This window comes from Gekko japonicus, unplaced genomic scaffold (assembly GCF_001447785.1).
Source record: "Gekko japonicus isolate JY-2015 unplaced genomic scaffold, Gekko_japonicus_V1.1 scaffold535, whole genome shotgun sequence".
Taxonomy (NCBI): domain Eukaryota; kingdom Metazoa; phylum Chordata; class Lepidosauria; order Squamata; family Gekkonidae; genus Gekko; species Gekko japonicus.
This window is the reverse complement of record NW_015163621.1, coordinates 835425-862670: the sequence shown is the minus strand read 5'-3', so window position 1 is coordinate 862670 and position 27246 is coordinate 835425. Positions and strand designations below refer to the sequence as shown.

At 47.3% G+C, this 27246-nt stretch overlaps 1 protein-coding gene across 1 annotated transcript in view; it reads right to left on the bottom strand.

The window, feature by feature from the left end:
• LOC107107195 (connector enhancer of kinase suppressor of ras 2-like) overlaps positions 1-27246 on the bottom strand; it is a 579263-nt gene that overhangs the window by 153792 nt on the left and 398225 nt on the right. The window contains exons 9-11 of the mRNA XM_015407453.1: positions 19248-19394; positions 6006-6139; positions 3597-3808 (exon numbers count right to left, since the gene is read on the bottom strand). Of these exons, the coding sequence (XP_015262939.1) occupies positions 3597-3808; positions 6006-6139; positions 19248-19394 (493 nt within the window). The remainder of the gene's footprint in view (positions 1-3596; positions 3809-6005; positions 6140-19247; positions 19395-27246) is intronic.

Sequence of the window (27246 nt, the reverse complement as noted above, 5' to 3'; positions counted from 1 at the left end):
AGCTTCTTTTCTTTTCTTTTCTTTTTTTAATGCACGTTTCCCCCCGGAAAGGACAGATCAGGGATGGGTGCGCTCCGCTTCCCAGATGTTGCGGTGTGATCGTGCCCGTTTGATGCGCCCCCGATCCGTCCCTCTTGTGGGGCAAAACCTCCTGTGTGACCGGATCCATAGCTGGGGACATTCCTTCTGTGCTATTTATTTAAAAATTCTTACAAATCTTTTTTTGCACTTGTTTATTACATTATCTTGTAATAAAAGAGGATTGTTTAGCCTTCATCTTCCTCTTGTTTTTCTATTCTATTGCCATACTACTTCTCTAGGGTTATGATCTGTGAATATTTTTGGTTGAATCTCTGCTTTATCCAGATTTATTGTTAAGGTTTTTGATATCTAACACATATCTATTCTTGAATATGTTTGATGTCTATCAGAAAAAAAGTAAAATCTTTGTTTTTGGGGTGTTTAATCCTTCAAGCATCTTCTAGTTTCAACATTTCCAGATATTGGAATACATTTTTTGGTCATTTCCTGCAGGAGCGCACAGGACCGGAGCTCTGGCAGTAAAGAGCCCAGAGGGCGGGCACATGCAACAAACCCCACCCCCTGTTCCCAGCAGCCCTCAGTCAGAGCAAAAAGCAGCCAGGTAAGTTACAGAGCCCCTCCCGGCCCCCCGGTCCAGAACACTCCAGTGGCACCTTTAAGACCAAGTTTTATTCAGGTACAAGCTCTCCCTTCTCTGCGAGGACAAATCTCCACTCCCCCCCCCCAATAGCTAGCAATCCAAAACTGTCCAGTGGAGCCTGAGCGGTCGGTGTTGCCTTCTCACACACGTCCGGTGATTTCAGGGGGTGTGGCATATGCAAATGAGTTATGCTAATGAGCTCCTGCACCTCTTTTTCTATGAAACGGCCCCTGGGGAGGAGAGTCACACATGAGTCCTCTGCTGCTGCTGCCCCGGATGAGTTTTAATAAAGCCATGGTGGGGAGGGGGTGAGACTTTAGTGGGTGGGGCAGCTTCCTTTCCCCTAGACTGGAACCTGATAAAATGGCAGGTTCCGCTGAGAGAGGGAAAGAAGGACTGCAAGGAAAGGAGGCTGCCAAGGGAAGGCTGAGGAAGGACTTACTGACTGGCAACTTACTCCAGAGAGAAGTAGAGATGGTTCTCAAGGACCAGATAGGCCCTTGAGATCAAAAGAACTGGCAGAACTGCTCCCTGGGTGAGGTGGGGCAAGCAGATGGGCTCAAAACCCAGGGAAAGGACTGCAGATGAAAATTAAAGGGACAGCATTCTTTAGCTGCGTGTGTAAGGAAGAGTAAATACAGAGTACACGACAGCTGATGATGAGGGTGGATATAGGATTGCCAGCTCCTTACATTTTGCCAGTGGCGGGGGGGAGAAGCTTCCCTCCTGGGGTGTGCTGGTGTGCACGCATAGTGCACACCGCAATATCACCCAGAAGTGATGTCATCACACCAGGCACGTCGCCAGGGGGATGCTCTAGCATTCAGCTAGAAATTCAGGCCGAATGCTTGAGTGTCCCCCCAACGACGTGCCTGGAGCAATGATGTCACCTCCAGGTGATGTCATTGTGCTGGGCACATTGGCCCGGTCCAGGCACTTTGGGGGTGGGGCTCCCCCACCGGCCGGATCTGGGCTGGTGGATCAAGAGCCACTAAAGCGGGCAACCCCACCCCGGGGGGGATCTGGCAAGCCTAGGTAGATAAAAAGGGGAACACTGTGTAAGAGGTGCCCCTGAGCACAAATATGGCAGATATATTAAACATGCTGTTCTTGAACCCTATCTTTTTAATGCCAGAATATACATTCGATCAGGCATGTTTCGCCTTTTTTGTTAGCAAAAGTTAATCAGGAACAGTCTACATAACAGAATTTTAAGCAGACTCTTAATATCTGGCAACTGTAGGGCTTCGGTAGGGCTATATATACATATAGCCTTTGGTAGGGCTATATGTGAAAGTATTGTTCTGCATACCAAGGGAGTCCCACAAGAATGCAGGGACCAGTGTTCCCTCTAAGCTGAGTTAGTGTGAGGTAGCTCATAGTTTTTTAGCCTCCGGCTCACACATTTTTGTCTTAGCTTAGGAAGGGTAGCTCCAGACCATGCTAATTTATACGGTAGCCAAATCGCCCGCTCACGACTTTAATGCCAGTAGCTCACAAAGTAGAATTTTTGCTCACAAGACTCCACAGCTTAGAGGGAGCATTGGCAGGGACCCCAACCTGGTCAATGGGAGGCCTTGTTATACAGCTGTCATTATCCATGCAGAGGCTAGCCAATCTATTACTGTATTCTGAATTCCTGTATATTGTGATAACAGCAGAAGATAAGAGCCTAACTAAATCCAACCGGAACAAAATCATTTTTTTTAAAATGCTTCAGTAGTTATATGACAGTAGCAGTGACTCAGTGACCAATCCGAACCAGGTCTACTTGGAATCCTACTATTCAATGAGGCATGCCCCAAGGCAAATTTTATTAGGATGGTACTGTAAATCACTCACGATAAAACAACACAAGTGACGAAACAAAAGTAAAACAACCGTACTACCAACAATATCAAAGCAAAACCAATGAACAAATGCCAGAACAAAGAAACAAGTCTTAACCTGGTGTCAAAGACTAGTCAGAGGCAGGGCGGAGGACTGGGCACTTCATAATTCAGGTGCCACAACACAGAAGGCTCTGTTCTTGTCAGCGGCCCTCCTAACCAGCAGGCACACAGAATAGGGTCTCAGAGGAAGAACAAACAAATGCAAGTGCCCTCAGAGAGAGGCATTTGCTTTGCTTGCAGAAGGTTTCAGGTTCAATACCTGGCACCTCCAGTTCCAAGGATCAGGTACTGCATGAGCTGAAAGACCTCCACTTGAGACCTTGGAGAGCGGCTGCCAGTCAGAGCAGACAATATTGGCCTCGAGAGACAAAGGGTCTGACAATATAAAGGAGCTTCATGTAATATTTGATGAGTTGCTGCACACCAGTGACTACAGGAAACACTTTTTCGTCAGCCAGTGGCATTTCCAGAGTCCCAAATTATCATAAACATGCCTTCCTTGAATCCAATCACATCTCATACAAAAGCACAGGTTCCTCTCATTATGTGCTGAGAAGCAAGCTCGGAGCCATCCACATATCTGCAATAGTGAGCTGGAGGTGCCACATGCTGAAACCCAAATTTTAGTCCTAGTGATCAAATACATGCAATAGGTCTATCAAGAGCTATAAGCTATAATGACTAAATGGAGCCTCTGCATTTAGAGGCAATGCACTTGTGAATATCAGTGACCAGAAGAGGCAAATAGTGGAAGTGTGTTGCTGTTTTCATGTCCTACTTGAAATTTCCTTTGTGGCAACCGGCTGGCCAGTGTTGGAAACAGAATGCTGGACTAGATGGATCTTGGGTCTGATCCAGCAGGTCTCGTATTATTAGGGTTTGGTTCTTACAGGCCACGTATTTTACTCTTGTCGAATCACAGGCCCCTTTTCCAACTCAATTCCAGCTTTGAATCAACTGGTAAATATGAGAAAGAAAGCACGAATCACTGTGAAAGGTCAAAGCCAGAAAAAGCATAATACCGTGCGTGGGAGTCTTCTCTCTTCGCCGTATCCCCGTCGCTCTGCCTCGTTCATATTCAGAGCTTGCCGGATGGCCCTCGCCTTCAATTAATGTGTAATATTTCCCACTTTCATGCTCCAAAAAGTAGCTCGGGGACTCAGAACCCTTCAGCCCAGTCTTTCCAACACCATACTTGCTGATGTCGTCACAAGACATTATTCCGATTTCGTCTCTAAGAACAGAGGGAGAAACGAGTCAAATGAGAAGTTGACAAAGAGATAATGAATTTCTGCAAAGGGCTTTCCAATCAATGGTGAAATATAAAGAAAAAGAATACCATGGATTATTATTGTACTACAATCACATTCTGCTCTTCCTTGGGAAGTTCAGACCAGCTTCTGCATACCTCCCAGAAATCCTCCATCCAGGCACCAAGCAGTTCTACTCCTGCTCTGCTTGAACCTATGAAGCTGTATTATACCTATCCTAGGCCCTGGTCAGACGTGATGGAAAACACGGGTGGGAAGTGTGACTATTTGCGCAGTCTCATTCTGATGCACCATTATGCAATCAGATGCAACGGCAGCTTCCCTGCGGCAAAGAGGACGATGGGGGAGAAAGCCGCACGCCAGAACGATCACACCCAAGGAGTCCGCATGCAGCCCGTGGCAAACCATTTGCCAGTAGGTCGTCCCAGGTACTTTTAAAATGCGCACCTTCGGCGGGATGCCACGGGTGCGCTACGGCTCCCAGATGTTCCGGTGTGATTGCGCCCGGAAAATCCGTGGGACTATCGTGCCTTCAGCGCAGCAAATGCTCCGTCTGAACGGGGCCCTAGTATTGTTTAGCCAAGTATTGACTAGTGGTGACTTTCCAGGGACTCATGCAGAGAAAGGTCTTTCCCAACACCTGCTCCTTGAGTTCCTTTAAATGGAGGTGATGGGGATTGAGCCTGAGATGTTCTACACACAAAGCATGCTTTGTGGTACCACCAAGACAGCATCATGGCTTTGGCAATGCTGCAGTATCAAGTGCTCCTACACCATTCTGAGGAAAAGTCTGATGCAGGGAAAATCGCCACCAGATACCACTGGTATGGTAAATCAAAATTTTATCAAGGCCAGTGTAAGCTCTATTGACTCTCCATTTGCAACTTCAGATATCTTTCTGGTAGGGCCACCCCTGTGTTTTGCAAAGGGAAACATTCAGGGGCTGAGAGATGCAGGAATTTTTTTTGTCATATATGATTTCTGAACACAACAGGAGATATCAACCAGCACATTAAATGAGCAAGATTCAAGTCCAGAAGCATCTTAAAGACCAATAAGATTTTCAGTATATAAGGTTTCAAGAGTCAAAGCCCCTTCCATCAGATACAACACATCTGACTAAGGGAGCTTTGATTCTCTAAAGCTTATAGCCTGGATATCTTGTTGTTCTTCAAGGTGTTACTGGGCTCGAATCTTGCTCTTCTTCTGCAGACCAATATGGCTACCCACTTGAAACCACATTAAATTTCAAAGGGAGATTAGAAAGAGAGACTGCTGAATTGCAGCTGATAATGAAACTCGACAGTGCATCCTCCTGGACTGAATCGAGACCTAGGTTTCCTCTCTCATTACCAATGCTGAGTTCTCCACACCTACTACCTCCCGGCATATCACACCTAATCCAATCACACCTGCTATTGACATTTGCCTGCTAATGTCATTTGGCATCTGACATCACTCCACTTTCCAATATATAGGATAGATGAACTCACATTCTAGCTGTATCTGAAGTAGTGAGCAGTGATTCACAAAAGCTCATACCCTACCACAAATTATGTTAGTCCTTAAGGTGCTACTGGACTTCTAGTCTTTTCTACCAAATTAAATGCATAATTCCTGTTGCTAGGTGAGAACAGACAGCCACTGAAGACAAAGGGCTTTGTGTTATATCTATCAAATATGGGTGCATGTCTGCAAGAGAGTCAGTGTGGGGTAGTGGTTAGCCTTGGACCATTCTATATGGATTTGCAACTTTTAGTTGTACATGTACAGGACATAATGGATGTGACCCAGAGATGCTTTTCTGCAGGCCAAAAGCATTTTCTGTACAACAAAGTGTTCTTTTACACTTTATGTTAGAGCTTTGTATGAGAAAAGCAAAATTAAACTCACAATCATGAAAATTGCCATATGTCTGTGTTATTTTAACTCTTGTGAATGAGCACTAGCTGCAATATTCCTTCACATCATGGTCCTTCGGACTCAGTCCATTATCAGTCACGCTTTCTGGACATAGATTGCTGGGAGTTATTTGGATTAAAATTAACCCTTTGTTTAATGATGTTCCAAAGAAAGGGTGCAAGTGAGAGAGTCTGTTTTCCCAAGTCTGAACTCACAAACTCTGCAGAATCAAGACCATCATCCCTGGGCAAGGTGTACCTTGGGCCGTAGAGTCCTGACATTGGGGAGAGGATGAAAACGTCTTGGAGAGTTGAGCTGTCTATTTTGGAGCTCATGCCCATTGTGCTGGTAGGGGTTGTGGAGCTGTTCGTCGGGCTTGTCGGAATCACAGGCTGAACAGACAGAGAGAAAAAAGCAAAGGCAACACATGTAAGAACATGAGGAGGACCCTGGTCCAATTGTCCAGCAGCCCGTTTCTCACTGCAGCCAACCAAGAAGAGCAGGGCGTAATGGGAACAGAGTACCTGCCCTTTCCATTCAAACACATACTGCTTCAGAAGACTCAGGTTCAATGTAACATTGTGACCAGGGCTTTTTTTGTAGAAAAAGCCCAGGAGGAACTAATTAGCATAATAGGCCACACCCAACAGCAGAAATTCATTAGCACATTAGGTCACACCCTGACAGTGCAGCTAATTAGCATATTAGGCCACACCCCCATGCCTTCCCTTGGCTTGCCCGGGCGCCCCACAGCTGCAGGGAGCCTGGGCAAGGCCCCCCTTGAAGGGAAGGCAGTTTATTCCCTTGGCTTGCCCAGGTGCCCTACAGCTTCGGGGAACCCAGGCAAGCCAGCCCTTGGAGTAGCCGGGGGGGTCGCTCTCCAGGCATTCCCTCTGTATCCACACATGTAGAGGTTTTGGCTGGTGGGCGTGGCCAACTCTGAAGTCAGCCGGAACTCCGTTCCTGTGTGTTCCTGCCCAAAAATAGCCCTAATTGTGACTATTAGCCCTTAATACATATGTCCTTCCTAATGGTGCCTCCTGCATTTAAAGCTGTCTAAGCCAGCAGCCACCACCCTGTCATGTGGCAGTGAGCTCCACATGTGAATTGCGCATTGGGTTTATGTTGTGTCTACTGAATGTACTCTCCACTACCAACTTCATTTGTTGATTTCAAGTTCTAGTGTTAGGGCAGAGAGGGAAACAGTTCTCTGTGTTTGTTTTATGTACTATACATATCAATCCTTAATATGTGTGCCCCCCCTCAACCAAAACAATCCACCTCCTTAGCTTTTTCATACAGAACACACTCCACATCCTAGTACCTTATTCTTCTGATCAGAACTGTACACAGTGTTCTAAATGGAGGCCGCACCATGGATGTATACAAGAACCTTACAATATGGGCTGTTTTTATTTTTCAATCCCTTTCCCTAATAAACTAGCCGTCTCTGTGGTCTGTTTTTGCAGCAATGAAGCAGAAATGTTCATTGCCCCAGCAGATATTGCCAGCTTCTTTGAAGCTCTCTCCTTCTGGATCGGCTGTAATGAGAATTTCTCCCAAAAGAGAGATTGGTGAAGATTTTTCTATTTAACAAACACATTTGAAGCCCAAAGTTATTTAGAAAAAGATGCCATAAAAGCACACAAATCCCCTCATTAATAACCTTCTGTGCATTTTTTTAAAAATAAAAAAGTAACAACTGTAAATGGCTGGGCTACAGCGCCAGCACAAATAAGGGCCGAACTAGATGTGATGGTGTCCTTGTGGTTGCCACGGGGCTGCCATTTTGAAGAAGGAGAAGAAGAGGAGGTGGAGGAGGAGGAATTGAATTTATATCCCACCCTTCATTCAGAGTCTCAGAGCAGCTTACAATCTCCTTCCCCTCCCTGCGAGGTAGGTGGAGCTGAGAGAGCTCTTTGAGAACTGCTCTGGAGAGAACAGCTCTGAGAGAACTTGTGACTGACCCAAGGTCACCCAGCTGGCTGCATGTGGAGGAGTGGGGACTCAAACCTGGTTCTCCCAGATTAGAGTCCATTCTCCTAAACACTACACCAAACTGGCTCTCCATTAAAGTAATTTTAAAATGCCGAGAGGGCCCAACTGGGCCTGCAATGCGGCACTCTTTTGCCCCATGCCTTTTCGTGCTGAACAGGCTGTGGGCTGGGGGAATGCAGCTGTTTCAGCACTTGATAACAAGCGGGGGGGGGGGACGAGAACACCTCAGCTTGCCATGGTGCAGGCCCAATCAGGACCAGGCCCTTGCAGCATTTTGAAATGACTTTAAAATGGCCGTGGTGTCCTCAAGGTGGATACGAGGTTGCCATCTTGACTGGCTTGGCCCTAAGGCTCAAGATTCAAACACGGTCATCCCCAGTTACTCATATCAGGGCAGGAAATGATGACTGATTGAAATCCAATTCTCACATTACATTTTCTACTTAGGCAGTGCACACATTCTTCTCATCATCCGAACAGTATGAACCCACAAGAGGAAGTATTACTTCAGGACAACAACAGCAAAATGTCAGGGTGCCATGCTGGGGATGTTATATGGCCCCTTGATGGTTTTTCTACTCAGGCATCTGTTCCCAAATACAAAACACGAAGTGATAACTTTGGGATCTGGATAACTCTGGGAGCTGGATAACTTCGGCTTAACGGTACACATCCCTCCCACACATTCAGAGGCAGGAAACTCTCTTGAACCATTAAGCCAGTTTTACTTACATGGGCTAGGAACAACAGTATGGGGATTGCTGGGTGCCTGTAATTCCCCCCCCCCCAGCTGCTCTACCCTCATTCAGCATGAGGCACAAAGGTCTTGAAGGAATGCACACAATCCCAAGGTTGGAGTCAATAGGGCACGTCAACGAAAAAACCCAGGGTATGGGTCACAGTGTGTGCATTCACACAACAAAAGTGGACTTTTCTTCTCGTTCTGATATAGTTTTTGCAGCGTTTTCACTATTACAGGAATTATAATTTGTATGGAAACTGAAAATTCTGTTAGAATCCCATACAGCATGCTCTGTGGCTACGGTGGGACTATTTGGGGCTCCGCCCCCTTTTTTAAAGCGACAACCCCACAAGATTTTCTCCTGTAAAATGTTTAAAAGAGAAATTACAGACAAGGAGTGGTGAGGTGAAGAGGTTACAGGGAGCTGGGTTTATTTTTTTAAACTGTAAAATTCAAGCCCCACCAAAGAAAACTGTAAAATTCAAGCCCCACAAAACCCTGGTATGGGCCTGTGCTTCTCGAGGGCTATAGTTACCCGGGAAGAAGGCATAACTGCAAAATGTGGTGCTCTTCTTTCATACACAAAGCAGTGCAGGAACGGGAATGATTCCCGTGGAAGAATATGACAGACAAAGGAGGGAAGGGCCCATTCTGATCTGTCTATAGTAGGATTCAGCACCAGACCCTTCCATCTTGTGGGAAAGACGAGAACGAGCAACAGGGTAGCAGGATGGTGACAGTATCCCACATCAAGCCCTCTCATGTATGGGAAGGAATATGAGAATCGCAACCACAAAAGTATGACTGTAACACCACAAATGCATAACTCTTCCCAGCTGAACTCTTACCCTTCCTGATAGGATGGCAGTTGGGTAGGAAAGATCCACACAATTGTTCCTGCCACATGGTTGTGATAAGCACACACTTACCAATTGTGTAGGATCACATCAGAGGGAAGTGGCTCCTATAACTTCTACAACTGTGTGTGTGGATGAGGCCAAAGCTTAAGTCTGTAGGATAGATGCCTCCTTTCTGTTGACACTGTATCATGGAAGGTCATTCAGAAAATATGGTGGCTGAACAGATAACGTGACAAAGAAATCAGAGAATCACAGAGTTGGAAGGGGCCATGCAGACCATCAACCCCCTGCCCAATGCAGGACCAGCCTAAAGCATCTCTGACAAATATTCGTCCAGCCTCTTCTTGAAAGCTGTCAGTGAAGGTGTTATGTCTGTTGCCCACCACTAGGTGACGGCAAGATCTACCTGAGCTTGGCTCAGCAAGGACAATAGGGACTAGGATCCTGAATCCTCCCGCAGGCAACAATGGTAACATAGGTGGGAAGTTTAAACCCACCAATGAGACTTGGGGGGTGGTCTGAGGGATTGTATATAGTTGGCCTACGGCCGGTATTTTTCCTGTTCTGGTGAAAGGTACTAATAAATGCGTCCATCCGCATGTCGTAGTACGACTCCTCCATGCAGCGAACCCAGTACTTTATAGAAGGGGAGCTAAACACCTCCTTAGGCAGCTGGTTCCGCTCCTGAACCACTCGGACTGGGAAAAAGTTTTTCCTAATATCCAGCCGATACCTTTCTGCGTGTAATTTAAAATGTCTGCGCTGAAATTGCTCAGTGGGAGGGGCATCTGCTTTGCATGCAGAAGATCCCAGTTTTAATCCAAGGCATCACCAGGCAAATTTAAAAAAGGTTCAGGTAGTGTGACAAACCTCTGCCGGAGATGCTGGAGAGCCACTGCCTGTCATACTGACCTTCACAGACCAATGGTCTAACTCAGTATAAAGGAGCTGTGTGTGTGTGTACAGTGGTTCTCACAGCTTTTCAGCTGTCACTGATAGGAGCATTAAAAAGACCTCCGCCTGCCCCCGTCCCAGTACAAGATCCCACTAACGATTCCATCCTTCTTCCCTACTGGTCATGCATAGAGGAAAGGACTGGTCTCAGGTGCTGTCAAATATGTATCCTCTGCCCCCTTCTCCCCAGAAGGAGAGCCAGATTTGGGGAAAATGCTGCATGTTTGTACTCGGGGTCAGAGCTCAACCCTGTCCTCAAGGGCGGCTGATACAGAATTGATCCCTGGTGACCCTGACTTCAGAAACACAAAGAACATCAGAGAGGAGCTGACAAACAGAGACGCATCAGCAACACATCAGGCTGAAATATATTCATGTCAATATACGTATTTACATACTTCTTGGATTTGGAACACGTTGCTCTTACAATTTGCAAATATTAATTTACGCCCAAGGTTCGTCAGTGTTTGCAGAGCAATGCAATGCAAGCAAGTAAATGTCGTAATCAACCCCTCCCATAAATATTCATAACGTGATTGAGTGATTGTTTGCGTATTCGACAGGGCTTCTGTCGGCAAGCTGAGAAAGGAACTCAGTGGCAACTCGCCTTCGCCGCCACAAAAGCCCGGAAAGCATAAGGAAGAGAGACGCGGTTAAGTACCAGTTTATAAGGGTCCTACCATTAAACCAAGCCACTAATATCAAACAATGCCCATCTGAGGCAGATGCAGTGAGGTTGGCACGAATGCCATCTTTCCTAATTAAAAGCTGACAACAGTGGAATATAACACTGTCACCAGCTAACATCTTCCTGCTGTTAACACGAAACATTTATGGCACAGCTGAAGCACTGATGGGAAATGCTGAGTGAGGGCCAAGGAAGCTCGTTCCAAAGGCTCTCTGAGGTAGACTTTATTCCAGGGCATTTATTTCATAGAAGCCTAGGGCCTGGCCATCTTGCCTATGCTCATTGCTCGTTCAGGGAAGCATGATAAAAGTCAGGCTAAAGACTGATCTTGTGCGGCATCCTGTTTCTCCCAATGGCCAACCAGATGTCCACAGGAAGAGCTACGGTTTCCATGCTCCTTCCGGCAACCAGCGGGGGGATGGGGGACTTACCGGCTGGGGGAAGGCCTAGACCAGCGTTGCAGCAATGTCACTGACACAGCGACGTCACTTCCGGCACACACTGGAAGTGAGGTAATCACGTTGCTGGTGATGTGGGATTTTTTTGGGCAAAAAAAATATCTACGATAGATGCTGCAGCACCGGCCTAGGCCTCCTCCCACTGCTTCTGATAAGTCCCCCTGCTGGCAGCTGGTCAGCCGTGGGGAACGGCAGATTCCTGGCAGCCCTGGGAAGACCACAAAAACAGGGCCAGAAGGGCTTATCCTCTATCCCCACCATTGAAGGAAAGCACACAGGCAATTTTATTAAATAGTGGTATAGGGTGTGTTTAGTCCATTTAAACTCTAGGGGGAGCTGTAATGTATGGTTTCTACTGTTCACTATGTGGGGCTGCCCTTTCCCTCCCTCCCTCCTACTTGTGCCTCTTCTCTGCCCCTAAATTATATCCCAAAGGCAGGGCTGGCGTCAGCATACCATGAGGTGGGGCAGGTGCCAGGGCCCAGGGCTTCTGTCACGGCCCACTGACGTTGTCTTACATGTCCTTCTCCTACCTGCTCACTGGCAAGCCCTCCACCATCCATGGTCCCAGAATAGTCATGGAAAGAGCATGTGGGTGGTGCAGGCATCTGTCAACATGGGCAGCAGAAGGGCACCGGAGGGGATCAGGGAAGGACGCACAGGCTCGAGGGTCCGTGGGTGCAAAGCACTAGGCATGTGCAGAGGAGGGGAGGGTCCAGGCGCACTCTGTGCTCAGGGCCTCCCCAGAGCGGGAACTGGCCCTTCCTGAAGGTCTCTCTGATACTGGAAGGCCTACAATGAGTTAATGCAATCCTATTGCTGTAGAACACTTTATAGAATGCAAGTCTATACAGGTGGGACTGGTTGGTTTCCCCTGCTCTGCTAACGGAAACAGAGTGTCTCCAGCCATGGTCATCTCACCATCACTGTCAGCAACTACTGACACAATTGTTGAGTGGAGTCCAGGGCCATAGCCAGGAGGAGGCCACTGGGGACAGGGCTCCACTTCCAAGCTGTGATTTGTTCTACCATTGATTAAAAACAAACAAAGAACCTTAAAACAGCAGATAACAGGAATAAATCCTAAACAACAAAAAACCTACAGCCTGGAATTAAAACAAAATTAACCAGGTTCCACCCCCTTCACTGGCCTTTAGAAGACTGGGGCAGCCCAGTTGGACTGCTGTGGGGCTGTTCCCTAGTTATTTCAGGCTCCACTGGCACATTACAAAGTCTGTGAGTGTGTTAGGGAACAGCCCAAGGACTTTGTATCACAAATACGGTGGGAGGTTTGTGCTTCCCAAATACACACTAGCTCTTTTCTCTTTGTGCCCACAGTGCACTGAGAGGAGCGGCTGTAGTCCATCCCTCCACCACCACAGTTTTCACATCCTCAGACCACCCCATGGATCTGATGCAAAAATCACATCTCTTATGCGGCCACATGTAAGTTTCACAATGAAGCCAACAAGGCCCCATGGGATGATTTGAGGAAGTAAGAATGGAAAGGGGGGGGGCCAAAATGGTTTATTCCTTCATGCCATGGTCCCAAAATGGAAAAGAGCCTGCGTGCATCTGGGATGCACAAAACTCCTATTGCACGCATGAGACAAAGTCTGTGTGGTGTTCATCAACAATCACAAGGACAGTGTGATGCACAGATGGAGCCTCAATTTATTCTCCAGCCCGACACTACAGTGCTTGAGAGGTCTGGTTTCACTGCTGCTTTCTAGCACTGTTGTATAGCACCAGATAGTGGGGGGGGGAAGAGCTGGGAAAGAATGGGGGCCTACTGAAGGGGAAGGAGATGAAGTGGAGACCTCCGGTAATGCTGGCTGCAGGTAGCGTCCATTGGCTGAACCCATCTCACGAAGACAGCCCTGTTGTAAGTCATTTAAATCAATCCCACATGCCCGGGGAATGCACACAGCAATGAAATGCAGAAATTTATGATGAGTGACAATGCTGAGAAAGATCCTAAATATGCTCTCACTCACTCATTCAGCTATCACAACTGTGGTGACAAGGGAACGATCAGTCATCCCGGCGGAGAGCATTAAGATGCCATATATTCACTACTGCAAGAGCTTTTGGCCTGGATGGAAATGTTTGCAGGCCCGCTTTGGGTCTTCCTTCCAGGAGCCTTAACTGAGAGGAGTGGATTACCCTGGTATCACTCAGGCATTCTGTTCAGAAGGTGGCTGTGCAGGGTGAAAGAAAAACTCAGAGAGGAACACTGGCTAGCTGGGTCTCTTTCTGCAACATCCCGATTAAAGGGAGAGACAGAGAGAGAACTGGTTGGTTTCTGGAACCCATTTGGTAGCAACCCACAAAGTTTTGCAGACAGCACATCTAGCAACCCCTGCAGGCAGTTCATGTAAGAATATCTTGCATTTACTGTGCTATCAGTGTTTAAAACACTTCATGGCCCCGGACACACAGGCCAGATAACGCGGGGGGGGGGCATGGATCTTTCCACCGGTGCGATTAGACCCACCAGAATGCGATCAGACGTGATGGTGGCACACCGCGGTTTCGTCTGTCAGCACGTGCTCGTCAAGGAGGACAGCCGGGGGAAAGCTGCACACCGGTGCAATCACACGGAACGATTCTGTCGGCAGTCTGTGGCAAACCATTGGCTAGTACATTTGTTGAGATACTTTTTAAATGCGCAGCTTCGGAGGCACACCACGGGTTGGCCACGGGTGCGGTACACTTGCCAGATGTTGCGGTGTGATTGCGCCCTGAAAATCCACCCAGCATTTGTGGCTCTCTCGCGGCAAATTCAGTGTGTGAACGGGGCCCATGTACGTTATCATGTTGCAGTCCTTACAACTGCCCTGTAAGGCAAAGCAGTCTTATGTGCAGTATGGGGGACGGAGGCCTAGAGGCCCACCTAGTGAGTATGTGGCCGCCGTAACATTTGACCCAGAGACCTCCCACTCCACAGCTCATTCTTTTAGCCCCTGCATTGTGCCCAGTTCACAATGAAGTGCGTGTGGCAATAAGCATACAGAATACAAGTCGCAGCAACACCTTTGGGATTAAAAAGCCAGTCCTCTTGTACTGGCAAATGTAGCAGTTGCTTGGGGTAGCCTCCAGGACACCTCTCTCACACACTCCCTACTATAGACTTCAATGCTACTCCACGCACCCACGCACAGTCACCAAAGAAAACTAGACTGTCAGGAGAGTGAGTAACTTAGAGCTCTTCGGAACACGATAGCTTTCTATATACAAGAGGAATATCATTCCAAACCAAGAGTCCCCAAAAGGCAGTGGTGGGAAGGCAGTATGGTATAGCCCGACCTTGACATATTTCAGAAACTCAACAAGGCCCGTACTTAGATGGGACACCACCAAGGAAGACTGCAGAGGAAAGCAATGGCAAACCATTTCTGCTTCTCATTTGACTGGAAAGGTCCTTGCTGGGGTCACTAGACCCTGACGAGACTTATACGCATGTGTAATGTAGGAATGGCTGTACCGTACGATGAGTGGTCTGTCTGGACAAAAACACTGTGCTCCCTTCGCAGGAAAAACCTCATACTAGATTGGTCGATTATATGCGAACACTCATTCACAAGAGCTAAAAGGCAGCCTAAAATCCCAGCTGTGGGGGTGGAGGGAAATCATTGGGCGTCTGCATTTTTAAAGTCACCTGAAAAGCATCATAAACTCAGCAGGCAGGCAGGCAGGCAGGCAGGCAGGCAGGCACACTTCTTTGTCTGTTTTCCCACCGGCAAATGTATCGTGCTCATCGTCAAAGCCCAGCATCCTTCAGACCCAAAATTGTGAAAGCCGGCGGGCTGAGGAATCCTCTTGAAAAGCATACACGAGAGAAGAGAAGAGAGAGGCAGAGGAGGAGGCACAGCAACGGTCTGACAGAACCAGAGCGTGATTTGGCTTGACAGCCCCGGCTTTGCCCGAGAGAGCAGGCGAATGAGTCGTAGTTGGCCGAGGGCAGCTGGTATACGACACGGCGTTCATAATTGTGTTCTCCCTCCACTTGGAATCCCAGTAATAAAAAAAGAAGATATGGAGGAAAAGTCATTAGATTGATGTCTTCTCTCTGCAGACCAATTCGCGGAAAACGCATCGCACTCGATTTGCAGGGCAACATCGAGTCGGGCTGGAGCTGCACGGGCAGCAGAATGTGGGGGGGACGATGCAATGGCTGAATGTGGAGGTGGGGGTGGGACTCTACCACTTCAGGCTGTCGAGGTGAGATGTCACCTGGGATGGCTTCCCTCCCCAAACAACTCACTGTGAAAAGAAAACTGGCTAACTGGGGGGAAAAGTTCTGGTCCAGCCCTTTGCCTGGCTCAATGGAAGAGAATATGCATAGCTTGCACAGAAGTTCCCAGGTTCAATCCCCGGCAGTTATAAAGATCAGAAAGAGGAGATATGAAAGACCTTGACCTGCGATCCTGAAAAGCTGCTGCCAGTCAGAGTAAACAACACTGACCTTGGTTTGATAGACCAATGGACTACTTGGTAGAAGACAACATCATGTATTTGCCTGCTGTGTGATGTTCTGTTTTGCAGGGAATGTTTCCCACAAGAGAACCTGCAAAAACATGATTCCCTGTCATGTCCCAGCATAGTGTAGTAGTTATAGTGCTGTACAAGGATCTAAGAAGCTGCAAGTTCAGTTCCCCATTCTGCCATGAAGCCTTCTGGGTGAGTTTGAGCCTCTCTCATACTACCCCGCAGGATTGAGGTGAGGTTAAAAGGTAAAGGTTCCCTTGCTCGAAAGCCAGTCGAATCTGACTCTAGAGTTGCGGTGGTCATCTCCGTTTCAAAGCTGAAGAGCCAGCGCTGTCCGAAGACGTTTCTGTGGTCATGTGGCTGGCATGACTAAACACAAAGGCGCATGGAACGCTGTTACCTATTTATCTACTTGCAATTTCTGGCTTTCGAACTGCTAGGTTGGCAGGAGCTGGAACTAGAGACGGGAGCTCACTTTGTCATACGCGGCACACTCGGGTCTTGAACTGCTGAACTACTGACCTTCCACAGCCTGCAGTTTAGCATCTTAACCACTTGAGCCACCGCAGCTCCATAATGTGAGGTTACCGAGGAAGACAAGAAGGAATAATAAGATAGGCTGTCCTCTGCTCCTCTGAGGGAGGGCAGGATAAAGCTCGTTCTAAATAATAACAAACGTCAATGTTTCATGATCTCCCAGTGCCTGAAGGATCATGCTCTGAGAAAGCACCAGAGTTACACGACCTCTGGAACCCCAACAGAAACCGATAGCTGGGAGGGGAGGACGGAAGAGTCAACCCCTCCCCTCAACAAAGATTCTAAAAAAGCCTGCCAAGGAAGCAGCACTGGTGGTCCCTTCTGAATCCTTGGAGCCCATTAGTGCATGCTGGAACTCACCCCCCCCCCAAACAGAAAAGGGAACAATGTGGTGCTGGAACGTGTCCCAGAAGACAGAGATCTTGTTTCACATAGAAGAAGAAGAAGAAGAAGAGAAGAGATTGGATTTATACCCCGCCCTTCCCTTGGAGTCTCAGAGCGGCTTGCAATCTCCTTTCCCTTCCCCTCCCCACAACAGACACCCTGTGAGGTGGGTGGGGCTGAGAGAACTCTGACAGAAACTGCTCTTTTTCAAGGACAGCTGTGCCAGAGCTTGTGACTGACCCAAGGTCAAATCAGCAGGTGCAAGTGGAGGAGTGGGGAATCAAACCCGGTTCTCCCAGATTAGAGACTGCACACTTAACCACTACACCAAACTGGCTCTCCATAGTCCGACTCATGAGGATGAATAGCTGACTTAACGGTGACTTGGTTTGGCTCCACTAATACACCAAGGATGGGTGAGCAGCAGGGCCAGCTATGGAGCCCTTCGGCAGCTGCCTGCAGGCCCATAGCTACAGTGGGGGCTATTTGGGGCTCTGCCCCCTTTCCTACAGGGACAGCCCCACAAGAGTTTTGCCTGAAAATGTTTTTTAAACTCATTAAAAAACTTTTTTCAAGGCATGTGCTGCCGCAGCAAGGCAGACGCCAAGAACAGATCAGAGAAGAACAGATCATGACCCGAGAGCGACCCCCAGGCAACTGATAGATGGTTAGGTAAAGGTAAAGGTTTCCCTTGCTCGAAAGTCAGTTGAAGCCGACTCTAGGGATGCGGTGCTCATCTCCGTTTCCAAGCCGAAGAGCCAGTGCTGTCCAAAGATGTTTCCATGGTCGTGTGGCTGGCATGACTAGATGCTGAGGCGCACAGAACGCTGTTACCTTCCCAACGAAGGGGTACCTATTTATCTACTTGCAATTTCTTGCTTTCAAACTGCTAGGCTGGCAGGAACCGGGACCAGAGATGGGAGCTCACTCCGTCATGCGGCACACTCGGGTCTCGAACTGCTGAACTACCAACCTTCCTGTCTGCAGTTCAGCGTCTTAACCACTTGAGCCACCTCAGCCCTGATAGATGGTTAAGAACTACTAAATAAAAAAGCCCAGGGGTTTCTTTTCCTGTAGTCTAGGGAGCTAAGACTCTTGGCAAATAAAGGCGAAAGGCCCAGACGATGCTGGGCAGAGGGGCGGCTCACGGCTCATGCATTCTCATGTGGCTTCAAAAAGGAATTAGATAAGCATATGGAGCAGAGGTCCATCAGTGGCTGTTAGCCACAAGGTATAGATAGGGGCTCTGGGGCAAGTGATGCTCTGTCATCTTGGTGCTTGGGGGGGGGTGAACAGTGGGAGGGCTTCTAATGTCCTGGCTCCACTGGTGGACCTCCTGATGGCACCTGGTATTTCTGGCCACTGTGTGACCCAGAGTGTTGGACTGGATGGGCCTTTGGCCTGATCCAACATCGGCTTCTCTTATGTTCTTATTCGTGTAGGTACGTCGCCGACCCAAGGATGAGAAGAGTCAGAGGCCAGTGGCTCCGCCTCTCACCCCATTTGCTAGAGGCAACCTCGCGAGAAGAAAGCACCTGGCTTGAGCCTCCCAGGCAGGCTGAGCATTCTATTGGGGGAGTCCCATGATCCCGGGGCCCATTCGTGGCGCACTCCGCTGTCGGCGGAATGAGTCAAACATCCCTTTAGGGCAAACCAGAGCTCCCCACCACTACCAGTTCCAATCGCACATCCAGCTGTTCATGCATGAAAGGTAACATGAGAATTACTTGCTGCACACGGGGTGTTTTGGGGGCAGGGGTGTTTATGTAGCCCCACCAGAAGGGAATTTCCCCACAAGCCTCAATAATCCTGGCTGCCTGGACTCTCCTGCTGTACCAGCCTCTCCCATCAGCTCCTTCTTGCGTGCCCTTGCCCTAGCTACCGAGCTGGAGAGCTTCTCTGCTGCCTCAGCAATCTTGCCTTGAGAGGGTTCCCTTGCTGGACAGCTCCTCTGCTCCTGCAGCTGTGCCCCCTTGGAAGCACGGAGGAGGGGAGGGACAATGGCTCAGTGGCAGGGCACCTGCTTGGCATGCAGAAGGTACCAAGTTTTACAGTTCTGCTGAGTCTGCTTTTAGTTTCTTCTCTTACTGGATGCCATAATTTTGGGCACGTCACCTGAAGGACTTCGTTGTGGAAAAGTTAGCAAGAACTCTTCCCAAGGGAAAAAAAAAATACAGCATTCCGATATTTTGTGGGTGGGTCTCAAGAAGTGATCCTCAGTAGCAGAATAGGGGTATGGCTTTTGTTTTTGCCTGTCAAGTGCTGGAGAAGGTAGTAATGAAGGCTTGGGGTGGGAGAGAATCAGAAAACAATGAATATTCTAAGCAACTGGCCTTTGGTCCTGTTGTTGACTTGGCCTTTGCAATCCCAAATTGGCATTCTTCCTACCTGGAGGGCAAGAGGTTTCCACCGCACATTCTTCAGAAGAGCAGGAGCAGACACCAGGGTGTTCTGAGGCCGTTTTTTCAAAGTTAGGATCACTCCGTTGGGGTCTTCACGCAATGCATTTACCAGGTTCTTCAGCTGCCAGCCAACCTGAAGAGAAGCAGGATTTTGAAAAAAAAATTCACATTAGATCACTGGGATTATGAATGTCATTTATGGATTTCTGTGTGGCAGGCAAGTGATGCTGCATTATTTATTTAGAATATTTCTATGCTGTCACTTCAGAGTCCTACTCAAGACAACTTACCATTAAAAAAAGCTACTAAAAAAATCAGACATAAGCAGCAAAAACTGTCCATAAAACAGAAACATTAAAAAGCTGATAAGATAAAACCACTAATTAAAAGCCTAGGTAAAAAGGTGTGTTTTGGTCTGTTACCTAAAGGAGTGACAAGTAGGCAGGCAAGCCTCAAAAGGGGGGAATTTCGAAGGTCAGATATCAAATCCCCCGTCGTCTCTAGTCACCGCCCAGCTCAACTCTGGACGGTGCACAGAGAGAAGGACTCAAGAGACAGATCTTAACTGGTTGACTGAATAGAATGGGAGGAGACAGGTACCCTGGCCTAAGGTTTCCAACCTCCCAGATCTCCCAGAATTACAACTGACCTCTAGATGACAGATATCAGTTCCTACTGGAGAACATGGCTGCTTTGGAGGGCAGACTCTATGGCATTCTACCCCACCTTCCCCAGGCTCTGCCCTCAAGATCTCCAGGCATTTCCCAACTCAGAGCTAGCAATCCTACCCTGGCCCCAAGGCATTTAGGGCCTTAAAGTTAGAACCAGCACTTTGAATTGCTCCTGGAAACAAATTGGGAGCCTTTGCATATATATATATCTGTTATGGAGCTGCGGTGGCTCAAGTGGTTAAGACGCTGAACTGCAGGCTGTGGAAGGTCGGTAGTTCAGCAGTTCAAGACCCGGGTGCCGCAAGACGGGGTGAGCTCCTGTCTCTAGTTCCAGCTCCTGCCAACCTAGCAGTTCGAAAGCAAGAAATTGCAAGTAGATAAATAGGTACCACTTCGGTGGGAAGGTAACAGCGTTCTGTGCGCCTTGGTGTTGAGTCATGCCGGCCACATGACCATGGAAACGTCTTTGGACAGCGCTGGCTCTTCGGCTTTGAAACGGAGATGAGCACCGCAACCCTAGAGTCGGATTCGACTGGCTTTCGAGCAAGGGAACCTTTACCTTTACCTATGAGTTTATATTACTGATGTGGCACCCTGGTTAGACTGTCAGACTAGGCCAGGGCCTACCGAGGTCCAAATTCCTTATCAGCCATGAATGTCAGAAAGTAGTTTGGGGCCATTTGCTCTCTTTCAGCCCAGTTTTCTTCTCAGGGGAAAACAGTATGAAAACCATTTAAGATGCCCTGAGCTCCTGAAGTAAGGGCAAGATAAAAATGTGATAGACATTATTCTTCACAAAAAAATAGGAACTCCGGAGTTTCTTTTGCATACTTTGCTACTTCTTCAGCAGAAAATAAAATAAATAGTGGTTGATTTTGTAAATAAAAAATGGCAATATAGAGATAAAATATCCATCTCACAGCAAAAAGCACACAAAGAGTTTTTTTAAAGACAGTGATGTACAGCTCTAATTTTTATACCCTCTAAACAAACTGAATTATTGCTTTTAATTATCTTTTCCACTAAAGCATCAGTGTGTTTCACTAGAGGATTACAGAACAGCAGCTTCAGAATAATTAGAAAATGAATCCTGGCTGTTGTAATGGAACCTGTTAATTTGGGAGGGGGGTAAACAGGAGGGGGCAGAGAAGGTTGTAGAACAATACTGGTGCAATTCCTTCAAGGTGTTTAATTAAGGATAAAACATCATTTATTTGACTTAGCAAAAACTCCACAGAGAAGAACTAAGTTCTTGAGTTATTACAAGCTATAACAATCACCTGAAATTAGAGCATCAGTCAGGAATGCATGAGGGCCACGCACTCACCTCCCCCCTCGAGAAACTGTTTAGAGGTACTTCGTGGATCCTTACGCATATGCCAAACATTCGGCCCCATTCGTTTTGCCAGTGTGGAGCAAGAACCACCCCACTCCACTCTCATGAATAAACACTTCATTATTTTACACAATGCAATGCTTAAACAATGTTTTTAAAATGGCTGTTAAAATAAACAATGGCCTGAACATATCAACAATGTGCATAAAAGAGAAAAGGGTATTTAAATATTAGTATAGATTTGTGGATTGTGAATGGGTCAAAAGTGGTACCTGATGGGAGCTAGCTCTTAGAGAAAATAATGTTAGCGTCCTTTAATGATGTGTGGATGTGTCCTCCTGGGAGCAAATTGTCAGGAGCTGGTCTCCTGATAGCTCTGTATTCTTGAATGAGAGTGTGGAGAAGGTGATTGCTCTGATGGAAAGAAGGGACACAGCATGTACAAATATGTAACCAAAAAAAAGCAGTTTGAAAGAGAGAGGGAAGAGAGGCAGACAAGAGAACTGTGAATTAGCTAAAGCACCCTGGATGGAGCCTCTCTCTTGGGGGTGGGGTCTGATGTATAACAGATTTGCTGCCCTTTGAAAGTGTGTCTTTTCCTTCACTTCTTGTATATTCTACCAGCTCACTTCTTTTCTGCATTTTGCGAACCATCCTAAAAGCTGGTGGGATAGGACTTTCCTTTTCAGAAGCCATGCTGATTCTTCCTCAACAGGGCTTGTTCTTCTATGCACTTAAAAATTCCACCTTTAGTAACAGTTTGGTGGTGTAATGGTTAGGCTCTGGACTAAGACCTGGGCAACCCACGTTCAAACCCCCAGTGACATTAAGCTTTCTCAGTGACCTTGGGACAGACACTCTCGGACTAACTTACCTCCCAGGGGTGTCAGGAGGATAAAAGGGAGAAGAGAGAATCATATGTGCTGCTTTGAGCTCCTAGAAGGAAGGGCAGGATAAATGTATACTATATAGATATTTATAAATAAAGCAGTTATACAAAAAGACCATACGTCTACAGAGTTCTCTCATCCAAAGGGAACTAGTGCAGGCAGCACTGCCCCTGGAATTTCTTGCCACTGGAAGACGTGGAGAATGCACAGTGACACTCTTTATGAGCTACTGCAGATTTCAGCGGACGTTTCATTGTGCTAGAGCAACATTTTGGGAAGATTTAAAAGTAAGCTCTTGAATTTAAACTGCCCAATTTGTTGAATTTACCTTTTTAAAAAAATACCTTTTAATTATGGCAAAACAGTTTGAATAGGGGTGTAGTGGTTAAGTGCGTGGACTCTAATCTGGGAGAACCGGGTTTGATTCCCCACTCCTCCACTTGCACCTGGCTGGATGACCTTGGGCAAGCTGTAGTTCTGGCACAGCTGTTCTTGAAAAAGAGCCGTTTCTGTCAGAGCTCTCTCAGCCCCACCTACCTCACAGGGTGTCTGTTGTGGGGAGGGGAAGGGAAAGGAGTTTTAAGCCGCTCTGAGACACCTTTGGGTAGTGAAGGGTGGGGTATAAATCCAATTAAAAAAAATAGTGCAGCCTAGCCCGATCTCGTCAGAGCTTGGGAGCTAGGCAGGGTCAGCCATGGTTAGTACTTGGATGGATGACCACCAAGGAAGAACAGGGTTGTTAGGCAGAGGAAGGCAATAGCATATCACCTCTGCTCATCTCTTCCCTAAAAAAATACCCTGAAGGGTTGCCATGAGTCAGCTGTGACTTGATGACGCACAATTATTGTTATAGTTATGGCAATGATATCAAGGTATAGATAGGGACTCTGGGGCAAGTGATGCTCTGTCATCTTGGTGCTTGGGGGGGTCAACAGTGGGAGGGCTTCTAATGTCCTGGCCCCACTGGTGGACCTCCTGATGGCACTGGTATTTCTGGCCACTGTGTGATACAGAGTGTTGGACTGGATGGGCCTTTGGCCTGATCCAACATTGGCATCTCTTATGTTCTTATGTTCATCACAGATCACAGCTACTATTTATTCAGCAGCCACGTGCTGGCATGGCAACCCTGGCTCCTTTGTCATCCCCTCACAATACCCTTCTATAAGGGTGCTGGCTGCCTGTCTCTGTTGAGCAAGGCTCCAATGCTGGAAGCGTGTCATCCACCAGCAAACCCCTGCATGGGCCACCGCTGGGGTTGAACCAGCAAAGGGTCCAGAAACAGAGGAAGAACAGCATGCAGGCACACGATGCATCATTAACATGTGGAACTCACTGCTACAGGATGTAGTGATGTCCCCCAAATTGACATTCTGCCGGGCGTTTGGTTGAGGCAGCGGATGTCCCCCTCCCCCCCCCCCCCGAGCTTCTTCGGCCCTAACTTTTCCTGGTCAATTGTCCACCAGTGGCCCGTTTTTGACTAGTCACCTGACAACTTTTATAGTTACATGGTATTTTACCATTTTATGTGTAAGCTGTTATTTTAATACTGTTTTAATTGTATATTTAGCTGTTGTACACTGCCCTGAGCCCATTGGGGAGGGCGGTATATGAATCTAATAATAAATAAAATAAAAATAAATAAATTAGATGGCTTTAACCGGGGAATTAGACAGATTCATGTCTGTTGCCCTTGATGGCTAAATGTAACATCCATGTCCACCTAGGGGAAGGGGGACCAGGGGAAGGACTCGGCTTCTATGCCCAACCTGCACGCCTTCCAGGATGTCTGGTCAGTTACTGTGTGAAACAGGATTAGACGGGCCACGCTCTTGCGCCCCAAGGCTATTCTTATGACTCATGCAGGAAGAGAAAAATCTCCCTCTCCTACCTTAGATGGCATGCCTGTTTTATGGTGTCATTATTGACAAGGGAGAGCATGCCCTGCAGTACACATTTGAAATTCAGCCTCTTGCGAGCATCTCTCCCTGAATCTAGAATTAATAGCAATTTAAAGACTGAAGCAGACATACAAATTCTACTCCTCCTTCAGGCATAAACCTAACAGCTTATGAGGTGATTGCCCCCCCAAAAAAAGCCCCAACCCCCCCACAACCCTAGAGAAAGTCCTTGGATACAAATTAATATTAGCTTGGTTTCTAAGCCCATCTTTTCCTGTCTTTTCATTTAAAAATAGGTATCAACAAAGTCTGATTTTCTTTATATTTCATCATAGAACCAGCTCTAATTTTACAACGGGGCATAAATGTTAGGAATCTGGGTGCCTTGCAGATTTCAGGGGCTCCTTCGTCCAGAAGGATGCTAAATAATTAACGTCCTGAAGATAAATTGCTCCAAGTAGAAACCTTAATGAGGGAACCATTAAAATACTAAGAATATATGCAATGGAGGGCAGCCGGCCCTGAATGGCAGCTGATGAGGCTGGAAAGCTCTTAGGACGTTATGGATGGCATTGCGGAGATGACAGCCGAGCAAAAATAGAAAGGTGACATCACCGTGGACTGGGATTCTTGACGAACTACAGGGGGACAGACTTGTCCCTAGCACTTCAAATACTTGTCACAAGAAGCTGAAGTTTCTTCTCTAGAGGTACCTTAGAAAGGCTTCGATGTCGGAACTAGAAAGGGTAGTGCAAGCTGGAATGGGGTGGGGGGGAAGGGGGGGCCTGGGAATTGAATGTCTATCCTGCATGGAATACGGAATGCTATTAAGACCCAGAAAGAAACCTTCCAGATTGGGGGGGGGGAGGGCTGGCTTGTAATTGCATGCTCTGATGCCTCATCCCTTGCCGCAGGTCCCACTTTCTCAAGATATTACCTGCCAAATGTGGGGGGGGGGGAGCAGGGAGTATTGTGGCTGATTCTGCATTGGCTTTTCCCTCCGTTGTTTTGCGAAACCCATGTTGGAACAGAAATCCCCCTCTGCATTGCATGCTGCTTTCACATCCTTCGATCATCTGAAGCCTCCACACTCCCAGCCACTTTCACTTCTTTTGATCATTGAATGTTAAGAACATAAGAGACGCCAATGTTGGATCAGGCCAAAGGCCCATCCAGTCCAACACTCTGTATCACACAGTGGCCAGAAATACCAGTGCCATCAGGAGGTCCACCAGTGGGGCCAGGACATTAGAAGCCCTCCCACTGTTGACCCCCCCAAGCACCAAGATGACAGAGCATCACTTGCCCCAGAGTCCCTATCTATATCTTGTGGCTAATAGCCACTGATGGACCTCTGCTCCATATGCTTATCTAATTCCCTTTTGAAGCCGTCCATGCTTGTAGCCGCCACCACTTCCTGTGGCAGTGAATTCCATGTGTTATTCACTCTTTGGGTGAAGAAGTACTTCCTTTTATCCATTCTAACCTGACTGCTCAGCAATTTCATGGAGTGCCCACGAGTTCTTGTATTGTGAGAAAGGGAGAAAAGTACCTCTTTCTCTACCTGCTCTATCCCATGCATAATCTTATAAACCTCAATCATGTCACCCCTCAGTCGTCGTTTCTCCAGGCTAAAGAGCCCTAAGCGCTTTAACCTTTCCTCATAGGGAAAGTGTTACAACCCTTTTATCATTCGAGTCGCCCTTTTCTGCACTTTTTCCAAAGGTATAATATCCTTTTTAAGGTGTGGTGACCAGAACTGCACACAGTATTCCAAATGAGGTTGCACCATTGATTTATATAGTCACAACAAACTATGGCAGGTCCTTAAAGAGATGGGAGTACCAGACTACCTCACATGTCTTTCCCTGATGGATTAAAGTACCCTGGTCCTGCTCCTACATTTAAGAACATAAGAACATAAGAGACGCCAATGTTGGATCAGGCCAAAGGCCCATCCAGTCCAACACTCTGTGTCACACAGTGGCCAGAAATACCAGTGCCATCAGGAGGTCCAGCAGTGGGGCCAGGACATTAGAAGCCCTCCCACTGTTGACCCCCCCCCCAAGCACCAAGAAGACAGAGCATCACTTGCCCCAGAGCCCCTAGCTATACCTTGTGGCTAATAGCCACTGATGGACCTCTGCTCCATATGCTTATCTAATTCCCTTTTGAAGCCGTCCATGCTTGTAGCACCCACCACTTCCTGTGGCAGTGAATTCCATGTGTTAATCACTCTTTGGGTGAAGAAGTACTTCCTTTTATCCGTTCTAACCCGACCGCTCTGCAGTTTCATGGAGTGCCCACGAGTTCTTGTATTGTGAGAAAGGGAGAAAAGTACCTCTTTCTTTACCTGCTCTTTCCCATGCATAATCTTATAAACCTCGATCATGTCACCCCTCAGTCGTCTTTTCTCCAAGCTAAAGAGCCCTAAGCGCTTTAACCTTTCCTCATAGGGAAAGTGTTCCAACCCTTTTATCATTCGAGTTGCCCTTTTCTGCACTTTTTCCAAAGCTATAATATCCTTTTTAAGGTGTGGTGCCCAGAACTGCACACAGTATTCCAAATGAGGTCTCACCATTGATTTATATAGGGGCATTATTATATTGGCTGATCTGTTTTCAATACCCTTCCTAATAATCCCCAGCATAGCATTGGCCTTCTTTATTGCAGTCACACACTGTCTCGACATTTTCAGTGAGTTATCCACTACAACTCCAAGATCTCTCTCTTGCTCAGTCTCTGCCAGTTCAGACCCCATCAATGTGTATTTATATTTAGGATTTTTGGCTCCAATGTGCATCACCTTGCACTTGGCCACATTGAACCCCATTTGCCATGTTGACGCCCACTCGCCCATCTTTGACAGATCCCTTTGGAGTGCCTCACAATCCTCACTGGTTTTCACCACCCTGAACAACTTCGTATCATCCGCAAATTTAGCCACTTCACTGCTTACTCCCATCTCCAAATCATTTATGAACAAGTTAAAAAGCAGTGGACCAAGTACTGATCCCTGTGGTACCCCACTGCTTACCACCCTCCACTGAGAAAATTGCCCACCTACACTCACTCTCTGTTTTCTATGAACTAGCCAGTTTTTGATCCATAAAAGGACTTGTCCTTCTATCCCATGATTTTTGAGCTTACTTAGGAGCCTTTGATGAGGAACTTTATCAAAAGCTTT